General features: G+C 40.6%; 1 protein-coding gene across 4 annotated transcripts in view; it reads right to left on the minus strand.

The window, feature by feature from the left end:
• Positions 1-3,670: 3,670 nt before the first annotated feature.
• The window catches only part of RFWD3 (ring finger and WD repeat domain 3), a 34,263-nt gene continuing 25,128 nt past the window's right edge, over positions 3,671-12,805 (minus strand). For all 4 annotated transcript variants that reach the window (XM_086349851.1, XM_086349850.1, XM_086349849.1 and 1 more), the window contains exons 9-13: positions 12,398-12,548; positions 11,435-11,611; positions 10,447-10,661; positions 8,983-9,194; positions 3,671-6,080 (exon numbers count right to left, since the gene is read on the minus strand). In XM_086349851.1, coding sequence (XP_086205977.1) covers positions 5,937-6,080; positions 8,983-9,194; positions 10,447-10,661; positions 11,435-11,611; positions 12,398-12,548 — 899 coding nt within the window. In that variant the 3' untranslated portion in view covers positions 3,671-5,936. The remainder of the gene's footprint in view (positions 6,081-8,982; positions 9,195-10,446; positions 10,662-11,434; positions 11,612-12,397; positions 12,549-12,805) is intronic.

Here is a 12,805-nt window from a genome sequence, read left to right on the forward strand (position 1 = left end):
CATATGACACCCTATTCTTTCTGAGTGTTGCTTCTTAGCCGGTGCTTCATTATCAGTATTCTGTTAGCTGGCTGTTTCTGGATGGTATATTATTACCTGACAAGACCAACACATCCCATGGTCATGGATCCATTTCTGCAATGCCGTCACTGGACAGTAGGTCCCGTGGGTCAGATGCTATACTGTGCAGCAATCTGTGCCTCAATCTGGCATTCTGCCGGCAGAGGCTCTAGAGTAAGAAAGTTAAATCCACGCCCACAATAGGTATCTATTCCCATAAGGAAGAACTGCTGGCCTTTTCAAGAGGAAGGGGCCCATTGTAGCTGACTTGCCACAAAGCAGCTGCTTGATCTTCTCTAGGAATAGAGCGTATTAGAGACTCAGTGTTAGTGTCTGTTGCTGACAGGTTGGATGTCCACAGGCACCCTTGGTAAGTGGCAGTCCACTCCCCGAGACAGAAGTCAGGCCTATATGTAGCCTCCGTCACTGCCATTAGGGCCACTCTATTCATGGGCCCAGCGTATTAGGTCTGCAGCGGCTAAATGCTGGCTGTCATCGAACTACTTGGCTATTCAATGCCTCTTCCATGGTGGAGGCTTTCTGGTAGGCATTGTTTTGTAATAAAAATTTTTTTCAAACATTGTGCCTTCTCCATATAGCCCAACCACATGCCGTTATCCCAGAACAGTCTGTTGGACCCTGCCCAGGAAATGTTTATATTCTCACCTTAAGCCACTTCTTCCACACAAAGTGGAAAGATCAGGGAACAGCTTGAAGCTCTACTCACTGAAATATTTGTCACTCTCCACCATCTTCCAGGGTCCTTCTTGCATCCTTTAGATTTTTATGGTGGCACTAATCACCATCCTCCAACCCCCATCCCTCAATAAAACACTTTTTTTTTTTTGGTTATGCCTTGTGGCTTGCAGGATCTTAGTTCCTTGACCAGGGATTGAACCTAGACCGTGGCACTGGAAGTGCCAGTCAGTGGCTGGAGGGCTGTTTCCAAGGTTTAGATTTGGCCTTTCCTGTCATAATTCTTACCCCACAAGCCAGAAACATGTTGCTAGATCATTTTCACAATAACTTACTGTTTCTAGATCTAGATTATTCTACATCATTTCCAGTTATGTCTTTGGGGGCTGGGGAATGACCACTGAATGGGTTCACACTAGGTAGGGCCACTGTGAGCCATAATCTGGCCAGGACTTTTATTTATAGTACGAGGTCCCCACGTGCCAGGGGCCTATGTTGATGCTTTTGGTCTGATATCAAAGACAACTCAATCAAATATCCAAAAAGTCCTCAAATATATGGTTATTTCTCTTTTGTCAGTGTATAGTCCCAGGTAAATGGCCATGAGCCTCTTTGGGGAAAAGACTGAAGGAACTATACACTTAGCATGGTGTCATGGTATGTGTTCCTAGGTTCATAGCTACTTGTTCATCAATGGGTTCTGGATCTGAAAATTGGCTCAGGTCTAAAAACTGAGGAACATAAGGAACATAGGCAAAGGAACATAAGCTTTGGGGATGACCACCTTTAGCCTGCTGCTCCTCCTTTCTTGTGGACTTTTTGTTTATAGATGTTTAAAAGCACCCTCTTTGGCTGTGTCTATTCTGCTCCCAGGGATGCTATCTTTTATTGGCTCTCTCTCTCCAGTTCCCTGCTGGTCAAGGTCCTTTGGTCAGTTCTTCAGTCTTGCTGGTAATAATGGTAATTGTGGTCTCCTGGCTTCTGAAAGTAAAGCAATGCCACTTGGTCTTTATTATTCTTGGGCCTCAATCATCCCCATCTTACCACATTTCCTGGAATACTCCCAGCATCACCTATGTTATCTAGGTCTAGGAGGAAGCAGAAAACCAAAGAGGATTAGGCATCAACAAAAAACCAAACAACCCAATTTAAAAGTGAGCAAGGGACTTGAATAAACATTTCTCTAAAGAAGATATACAAACAGCCAATAAGCACATGGAAAGATGCTTGACATCACTAATCACTAGGGAAATACAAATCAACACTACAGTGAGATACCACCTCACACCATTCAGATGGCTACTGTCAAACAAACAAAAACCCCAAAACAAAAAAACAGAAAATAAAGAGCTGGAAAGGATGTGGAGAAACTGAAACTCTTATGCATTGTTTGATAGGAATGTAAAATGGTACAGCTGCTAGAAACAATATAGCAGTTCCTCAAATAATTAAGAACTGAATTACCATATGATCTTCTGAGTATATACCCAAAGAACTGAAAGCAGGGTCTCAGAGGTATTTGTACACCCATGTTCATAGTAACATTATTCACAATAGCTAAAATGTGGAAGCACCCTAACTGTCCACTGACAGATGAACGGATAAGCAAAATGTGGTATACATGTATACAATGGAGTACCATTGTCTTAAAAAGGAAAATCTGACACATGCTACAACATGAATGAACTCTGAAAACATTAGGCTAAGTGAAATAAGCCAGTCACAAAAAGACAAATACTGCAGGATTCCACTTAGATGAGGCCATTAGAGCAGTCAAATACCCAGATATCACCGTGTGTGGTAATTCCAGCCTCGGCACCCAGAAATCCAAGACAGATGAGGGCATTTGGAAGAATGTAAAATGTCACAAGTACATGACTGTCTGCTTTAATTGTGAATGCTAAGTATAGAATATGTAAAATAAGTATAGGATATGTAAAATTTAGTCAAATGCCACCTACAAGTTATTTTCTCTTGAACTTGATTTTTAACCTGTTTCTTCTCCTATAAATTGGAGTAACAATATTTACTCCACAACATTGTTTAAAAATGAATGTGTTAGAAAGGGGCTGTGTAAACTACAAAGGGATAAACAAACAAGAGATTGTTACCAACAAACAAACTGATTAAAGGACAAGGACACACAAATGTTTATTTTTAGAAATTTCACTTACAGTCAACCACTGAGATGGGAAACCAAGGAAAGAATACTATGGAAGAGAAACAGTGGTGTTAGGTTTCTTAGTAATTTGGGGTTTACTTCTTTACTCAGGACCTTTTAACCTCTTTTTTATTGGAGCACATGGCTCCATGACAATATTAAACTTATGGATTTAGTCCTCCTGCAATCTAGTATACTCCATTTACTGTTCGGCTGGAAAACATTTTCAGCCTTTCCAGTCTAATCCCAGAACACCATGATTTACAGCAAAAGAAATTCCTGAACTGAACAAAGAAACTGAGGCAAGTGGCCAGAGCTGTGCTGAGCAGAAACCCAGGAGTCCACACGTGCCCAGTGCTGCTGTCACTGCCAGGAGCACTGCCAAAGACTAGGAGAAAGAGAAGAGGAAGTCCTCTCCTCCCCACACAGAAGAGTCTTCTGGACTCAGAGACTAATAGGAAGCCAGCAAGCAAATGTAGTTTGCAGGATTTAGACCTTGAGCAGAAACAGACAAGTGACCAGTGCTGGGGACTTAAGAGGCAACAGTAAAAGAGAATTGCCAACTACTGCCTCAACTTACTTCATTAATTTAAATATGATGTTTACTTTTGATCCAGGGACCATCCTGTGTAATTCTGACCCAGTACTACGGAAATGAAGAAATCTACAAGGCAGTCTGGGATTAGACCCCTTTTCCAAAAGGCACACAGGTTCCTGCCTCTAGCATTCAAAGAGACAAAAGACATCAGAAGCTGAAACATATGGTAAATGTTTATTTTCATATTTTACATTAAAACATAAAACACAAACATTAAAACATAGGACATGAATAGAGATCCCACTGTCTGGTTTTCAAAGCAGGTACAAGGATATATATAACAAGAAAATATTTTTGAGTCTGCCTAACTCCAAACGCTCAAATGGGAAAACAATCTCAGGGACTGGGGTGAGGGAAGACGGTGGGGTAGAGCCTGCATCTACAGATGTCATCTCTCCTCCCAGGCGGAGGGGAGCAGGGGTGGAGGGGAAGTTCTTCCATTGGAGAAATCAGTCACAATCGCAAGAAGTTTTGTTTCTCTAACATCTAAACTTACTAGGGGAATGCAAGGACTGGTAAGGCATGAGATTCTTTCAACTTCTCTAATAATACAAGTCCCTTGGTTCCTACGCTTGGGGGTGGGGGTTGATCTCAGTCAGCATCAGCTAAGTGTACTTCAACCCTGCCCGGGGTTCTGCCCTAGCCAAAGACTAAAGCAGCCAGGGCCTGACCACTTATATCCTCTCTCTTATCATCTGCTGAAACCAGATTGTTTTTTAATTCAAATCCTTTTCTGCCCCTGAAGCTCTAGGCCTGGGCAGTTATTCTTAATCATCAACATACCAAAAGGTTACACCTCTTCTAGAAAAGGGAGCTCTTTCCCAGGTTCTGGAAACTGGCTTTTTGAACAGTTTCCTTAAACAGAAGGAGGCTATTCTTTAAAAAGCACAACTAGAACATGGAACTCGGGAAATCTACTGCAATAAGCCCTTGCTGGTGAGAAATGCTGGAAACAGCTCAGGAGATGACAGATCAGAACTGTTTTAAAATAAAAATAATGATAACATTTCTACAACAATTATTAAGAAATTCAGTTAGCCATCCTGCTCCCCAAGAACAGGGAGCATGCCTTGAGACATGTTCTGTTGTGGACAGTAGTTTAGTAGAGTAGCCTTTCGCAAAGCAAACAGATATAAACTGAACCCTCTATTGGAGAAAAATACAGCTCCAAAAGTGGGACAATCCAGGGCTGGAATGAAAGCTGGTGGGCATCTCCCTGCAATCCACACAGGCCTCCAACCACTGTTATTTTACTAAAAACACTTAAAAAAAGTTAGGAAAGGAGGCACATCAGAGGAATTTGGAATCAAACAACAGTTTCACCTGGGGGCAGGCTTTAACCAGGGAATTCTAAACACACTCAAGAATGGTTCCTTACTCCAAGGGGTTGACTTTATTCAGAGAGACTCTATAAAAATGCAAGAGACAAGTCCTCTTCTGCTTTCAACAGCAGTCTAAGCAGCTTCTCTTTTGTAAGCCTCTCTTGGTTAGATCTCTCTAACCATGCTTCTGATCTTTCATACTAGTAAGAGCTTTGACATATGGCTCATCTTTTCCTAGTGAGAGGACAAAGAGTGGCTTTCAAAGCACTGGCTTATATAAAACCAATCCTGAGATCTTAGCTGCCTAGAAAAAAAGTGAGTCTTCCCCACTGCTCAAACAACTGGTCTCTTTCCTTGATTCGCACAATGTGATGAACCCCATACACTTGGCATTAGGAAAGGATCTACAGCTCATCAGCTGCCATCATCACTGGGTTTACCACTATCCTGGCACTGCACACCTGAACAAAGCTGTTCCTGCCACAGAGCAGACCAGATGAGCTCTACCACACAGTTCTGTGGGGATGAGACCAAGTTACTAAAAGATTATCAGCCTACAAGGTCAGAAATAGGTCAAATTCTTCAGAAGACTGTATAGTGCCCTCTTGTGCTCAATTGAAGACTTCTGCATCCACGCTGCATCCAAGGAGCATCAAAATGGTTAGTCCCATCAGGAACATAAGCACTCTCAAGTCATGCAGTCAAGTGACAGGACAACTCAGGTAGGATGTCACATCCGGAGATGCTCGGTGTACATCCATATTCTAAGTGACTGCAGGGAGGATACTCTCCAAGGCTCAGCAGCAAGTCTGATCAAACATATTGATTCTCAACAAAGATTCATGAAAGCTTTTAACCCAAGAAATGGATAATGTTGATGGAGTACCAGTCACTTACTCTTTTGATGGACACTGAAGATACACCATCTATAGTGTTTTGTTGACCTGGAATCTGAGGATCTTATTAACCTAATGGAACCACGATCCCACAAGTTCTAGGCCACAGACAATAAGCACAGATCTTGCTCAAGGCTGTGAGGTACTAGCAAACAACATGTAACATTAACCAGCAACATGACTGATAAGTTTCAAGACCATGGTTACTCCCACCTATAGATGTGGACGGTCTTTTCTGTTAAGGTAGCCAAGTAGCTGTTATGATTCACATCAAATGGGCAGATGTCCAAGACAGGCTGATCGGCCTGCAGATCCTGCAGCAATGAGCCACTGCCAGCATCCCACAGCTTAAAAAGAAGAAAAAAAGGTCAGGAGTCCTTCAATTCAACTCGGGACTTGCAGTCTTTATCATCACACAACTCTGAAAGCACTGCATAGACAGGACTGCCCAGGGAGTAAAACAGAATGTCCCTAACCTTCACAAGGTTGCACAAAAGCAGCACATCTAACATAGGTCATGCACAGCCTCACCTACTATAATTCACAATTGTGGTCTACCTGTGAGTGGATCTGAAAACCAAGCCTAGTATTCTCCCCTTCAGTCTATATGCCAAGAACTCTATTAGGGGAAACAAGGGTCAACAAGACAATAAGTCCCTGTCTCTGCCTTCATGGAACCTGTATTCTAACTGCTGCTTTCTTCTCCTTTAAAAAAAAAATTTATTATGGACAAAAAATTCATGTAATAAAAAGGAGAATAGTACTATGAGTAATCCATCACCCAGATGACTAAGTTTTTACCATATCTGGTTTATTGTTTTTTTTCTTTGCTGACCTCATGTCATTTTACCCTTATACACTTAAGTATACATCTCTTAAAAATAAACAAACAAAAGACATTTTCCTACATCTCAATGTCACTATGCCTAACAAAATGAACAATAATTTCATGGTATTCTCTAACATATACTGCAAAATAAAAATTTTCTGATAGTCTCTTTTTATATTGGTTTTGTTTGATTCAGGATTCAAATAAGGTCCACATTACCCTTGGTAATCATAAATTTTAAAAAGCCTCTCCTAGTTTGAGCAGATCCAACCTCCCCACTCTTTTCTCCTTCTGCCACTGACTTGTGGAAGCAGGATCTGTTGTCCTACAGAATGTCCACAACCTAGATGTGTTTGCTGCTTTCTGTGCTATTACTTAACTTATTCTCTTATCCACTGCAATTCCAGTAAATAAAAGCATTAGACTGAAGAGTGACAGTATCCAATATGGCTGCCATTAGCCAATTAAACCTCTTTACATTTAAATTACACAAAAATTTAACAATTAAGTTTTTCATTCACATTAACATTTCAAGGGATCACATGGCCTTAAGTGGGCAGTGCTGTTCTATGGGTTCAAGGACATCTAGGCATCATGTACTTCATTTTCCCTTACATCAAGAGGCAAATTATTTCTGCTTAAGCCATTAACAGTGACACAATAGTTGATCATGTATTCAGGTGGTAACAGGCTGACCCCTCCACTGTAAAATTCCCCATCAACCTTCCATCTGTTAGTTTCATCTTGAATTGATCAATGATTTTATAGAGGTTTCAGTAGTGCCTTTTTCCTCCCTAAAACATATAGCTGTATGTTTATCATCACACAACTTTGAAAGCACTGCAGAGACAGCACCGCCTGGGGGGTAAAACAGCTTGTCCCTAACCTTCACAAGGTCGCACAAAGGCAGGATATCTGACATAGGTCACGTAAAACACTACAGCTCACTTATAAAAAATGATGTCAATCTATAGATATTGGTATGGAAAGATAACCAAAACAGGAAGTTAAATGGAAAAGCAGTATGTATTGGGTTGGCCAAAAAGTTCATGTTTTTAAGTAAAAATAAAAGAACATTTTCATCAAGAACTTTCTCGAATGTTTTGTTATACTACATTCTGCCATTTTTCAGGCAACTTCATAACTTTATCTTCCAAGAACTTTTTATCTTTTTGAGCAAAGTACTATTCTAAGTGCTTTTTACAGTCTTCCACAGAATTGAAACTTCTTCCATTAAGAGAATTTTGTAAAGACTAAAATAAATAAATGGAAATACAAAGGTGCAATGTCTGGTGAATAGAGGGGATGAATAAGAACTTCCCAGCCAAGCTGTAACAGTTTTTGCCTGGTCATCAAAGAAACACATGGTCTTGCATTATTCTGATGGAAGATTATGTGTTTTCCCTTGATTAACTCTGGACATTTTTCATTGAATGCTGATTTCAGTTGGTCTAATTGTGAGCAGTACTTGTTGGAATTAATCATTTGGTTTTTTGGAAGAAGCTCATAATAGAGCTCATTTCCAATCCCACCACATATACAATATCATCTTCTTTGGATGGAGACTGGCCTTTGTTGTGGTTGGTGGTGGTTCAGTTTGCTTGCCCCAGGATCTCTTCTGTACACATTAATTAATTAATACTGTACACATTATTGTACAGTATCCACTTTTCACTGCCCATCACAATTTGTATTAAAAAAGAACATTTTCATTACATTTCAGTAGAGAATCACATGCAGAAATACAGTCAAAGTGTTTTTCACTTAACTTACGTGGAACTCGGACATCAAATTGATTAACATAATCAGGCTGATGCAAATGATCTTTCACACTTGATTTGGATATTTTGAGTATGCTGGCTATCTCCTGTGTGGTTAATGGTAACTGTTCTCATTTAATGTCTCGAGGTGATCGCTATCAACTTCAACTGACCTACCTGACTGTGGAGCATCGCCCAGCGAGAAATCTCTAGCACAAAACTTCCAAAACACTTTCGACATGTTCAGTCACAGCACTTTTCCCATACACAAATCTGTTTCTGCATTTCACCAGTTTTTTACCTTTCTTGAAATAATAAAGCATAATATGCTGAAAAAAAACGTTGCCTTTTTTCCTTCCACTGTCAATATTAAAATGGCTACACAAAATTCACCAATCTTGACAAGTCTTATTTTTAATACACACTGACATGATAGCTGTCACAATACAATCTAACAAAATTGTTTCAAATGAAGTTACAGTCAACTATGTGCTACTAGAGCCACCAACAGAAAAAAACAAACTTTTTGGCCAACCCAATAAAGTGTGACTTGTATTAAAAAAAAGCAACCACACATATACACATATGAAGGTACGTGCAATTATGGAGAACTTTGGTTTTTTGCTTTAAACACATCAGTATAAAAAACAGACTACTCACCAGGGCAGATTTTGATGCTTCATCCCCAATACACACCAGGATGCTGCCATTATTCTCTGGATTTTGGAAAATGGCATTCTTGGTTAGCAATTTGCAGGAGGGTCCCCCAAAGAATGTTTGTACAGGATGGCAGGAGCAGATGGGCTCTCCAGCATTATCCAGTTTATAGGACATCTCCATGAGTACACTTCGCAAGTTGTTGTGATTTTTATCTAAGAGAAAGAGAAATCAGTATTGATCTGTAGGGATGGTCCAAAGAAATTAAGCAAGTACGTAAACTTGGTTCTAACACAGTTGAGTAGAAAAGGCAGTTTTATCAAGCCATCATTAATAGCTACAGAGCAAACACAGTAAGAACACAATAATATAGCACAAATGAAATTCAGAACATTGGGCTATAGGATGAAGTAAGTTATCTACAATAGGTTTTTGTCTATGAGGGAAACAATTCTGAGAATGAGCTAGCCTTTTTAGGAAAATCACTGTATCCAGCTGGACTTCTGTTTGGGTTTTTATCTTCCTTAAGGGTTCGGGCGACAAGGTCTTTTCCTTCCCTCCAGTGATGGCCCCACTAATACCCGGAACTGTACAAATAAAGTGAAAGCATATTATCACAGAAGGGGAAACATATCGCTGTGGTTCTGCTGAGAGACAAACAAAAGCTAGAGAACAGAATGGGATCTCCAAGCTTTCTACATGTCATAGCAAATCCGTGGAGACAGAGGACCTAGGAGATGGGTCCAAAAGGGAAAGGAGAGTCTGCTGAGGCAGCTTCTCAGCTCAAACAAAACTTAAAATGATTAGGTCAACCCACAACTAGCAGAAGTATGGGCACTTTAATGACTATTTCTGACCAAAACATCTACTTGACCATCAATATAGCTCACCAGATTAGATTCATTACCTTTCAGCTAGAAAAAAACCTGTGAATTTAAGCATAGTCAGTCAAGGGTTGCAGTCCTGGTTCTGGAAGCTGTGAGAAGTTCAGCTGGCTAGGGCCACCATGGTTGTCCATCTACTCCCCACTTAACTTTGGGGCCCCAAATAAGGAAGAACAGCTAACAGCTTAGCGTCTGGGCCCTCTACATGACTGCTTTCATCTGGGCCTTCCTTTTAAGTGAACTGAGGGGCGAGCAGAAGACATGAAACTGATGTAAGGTAGCTCAGTGGCCTCAAGAGCAGGTCTCCTCATTCCATCACTGTCGTAAGTCAGAGAGGATTCTAAAGTGGAGGATCCTAATTCCACTTCCAAGTAGTACCTGGCCAAGTATGTCCCAGTTCACGAACAAGGGAGGGACAGGGAGGCAGGCTCCACAGAAGCTCCCTGCAGTGGCAAGAGCTGTTAGTCCATGAGGGGCTGACCAGCACCACCTGAAAGCCAGGGCAAGCTCTCCTTTCCTCCCCTCTACCAATCTACTTCCAAACCAACCACAGGTCCCATGAGGACACCCCAACAACACTCACCAGGCCTATAGGTCACGAGACAGTGGCGGGTGCTGCTCTCTACCTGAAAGTCTACGCAGCCCCCAGGCTCCATGGGCAGCACATGAGGCCAATGAGTAAAACCCATTTTCAGCTCCCAAAAAGAGGCATTCTCCAACGCTCCAGCCAACACGCCACCATATGGAAACGCAGCAGAGGCAGCTCTGGGCACATACGACAGGGATACCAGCGGGCATCTGAAGGGAAAGGAAGGAAACCGAGTCTTACCTGCCTATATCTGAACCACTTCAGGCGCCACGATGAGAAGTCAAGGACATTCCTACCTCTATAGAAGAAATTTTGTAAGTCACTGTCCTTTGATATCTAATAAAAACTATCAACCCACTCTGTAGGAACAAAAGGGCATATATATAATATTCCACACCCAGTTTCAGAGGAAATTCCACATGCTCTAAAAGCAGTGGGGAAAAAGCGGAGTAGGAAATTTAACAGTACAAGATTACAAACACAAGGAAGCCTGACTGGTGTGAAGCTTCTGGAAATGGGGTTAGACACACACACACACACAAAGTCAAGAAGGAAATTCAACTTATATATCCAATAAATTAAAGCTTCCAAGCTGTATTTGACAGACTCCCTCAATTAAAATACAGCATAGAGAATTCCCTAGTGGTCCACTGGTTAGTTCACAACAGGCCAAGAAACGTTAACCAAGGTCACAAAGCTCATAAATGGTGGAGCTGGGTTCTGAACAAAGTAGTGGTTTTATTCTGGCACACTGTGATGTGTAATTCTATGAATCTGGTTATACTTCGTATGAGAACTTTCTGCCATATGAGCTATCATGAACACAAACTCTAGGATTTTACTGATTCTGAAGTGAGAATAGATCAGAGGACCCAGAGAAATGCCCTCTGTGAGAAATTCTGATCAACTGTGAAACATTTGTAAAAGAGAGGATTAATATAATAGTCTAAGAGAAAGCTGTTACTTTCAGGTGGCTCCCTACCTAGCTCTCTGAGGTACTAATTCCTGGACGTAAGAGCTTGTATTTCGAAGGTCGTATAACAGAATCGAACCGTTGACCAGTCCAGCATAGATGTAATTGTTTTCATCAAGACACCAGCAGCAGCTCCAGACAGGCCGCCCAGCGTTGTAAGTCTGGACCACGGTATTTGTTTCCAGGCTGTAGAATTACAAAAGACTTTTACAATTATGCATTACAAAAATCAAACACAGAACAAAGATGTAAAGATAAGAACACACCCACACATCAAAACTACATGGATTCCCAATTTCCCCTAAGGTCTATGGAGATAACTCCTCTTAATTCCACAATATTTGTTTTGGAGGATACAGATTTTCCTCCTAAGCTGTAAGGAAGAATAAGTTAAAGGGACAAATAAACAGTATATTCCTTCCCCTGATCCTATATCCTTCTCCACGGCTACCTATTACACAGATATTCAATGTTTAATACTGAAAAATTAGAAAACACATGTAAGAAAAATAAAAAGTTATAATCCAACTATCCAGAAGTAGTCATTAATGACAGTTTGGTATTTAACCTTTCTTTTTTCCCTTCTATTTTTCAATACTACTAAAATAAGTCATAGCATTTAGATATATATAAAACATAACAGAATTGACACACTGAGTTTTGGGGTAAAATTAAGCTGAATCATTCTTGAAAAGTCAAAAGATATATATCTGCATGGTTTAAGATATATTTTGTAGCATATATAATTTTAAAGAAATGGACCATCACATATTCAGCTTTGCAACCAGCTGTGTCCACTTCTTAAAGCAATACATTTAAAATTCAATGAACCTGGATCTGAGAAAACAATGCCTTGGACAGCTTCCATCCCATCCCCACCCCAAAAGGCAAGGTCATCATAACACAGATACTAATTTCCAAGCTACTCAACACTAGGCATCCCAAGGCCCATCTTCCCCACAAAGTACTCACCTGGTCAGTTTAATTGTGCTGTCCAGGGAAGCAGAGAGAAGTAAGCCTTTGGATCGACTGCTGAAAGCCAGTCCACGTATTTGTTTGCCATGCATAGGAATATACTGGCTGCTTTTCATGTTGGCAGTACTCAACATCTTAACACCAAAGCCTGCCAAATTTATAAGAGAGTGAAACAGATCACTGAAAGTCAATTTAGGGCAAAGGAAACTGCCATTTCAAGCAACATCTTTGTTCACCTTTCTTGGCATGTCAGTTTCTGGGAAAAAACTAGTCGAACAAAGAAAATAACTCCCAGGTTATAATTTATTTTAAAAAGTACATTCTATCCCAAATGTCTATCAAGTATATGAGAAACCATCATATACACATACAGTGGAATACTACCCAGCAATAAAAAGGAATGAA

This window comes from Bos grunniens, chromosome 18 (genome assembly GCF_055505025.1).
Source record: "Bos grunniens cultivar Pamir isolate PY7600 chromosome 18, Bosgru_T2T1.0, whole genome shotgun sequence".
NCBI lineage: Eukaryota > Metazoa > Chordata > Mammalia > Artiodactyla > Bovidae > Bos > Bos grunniens.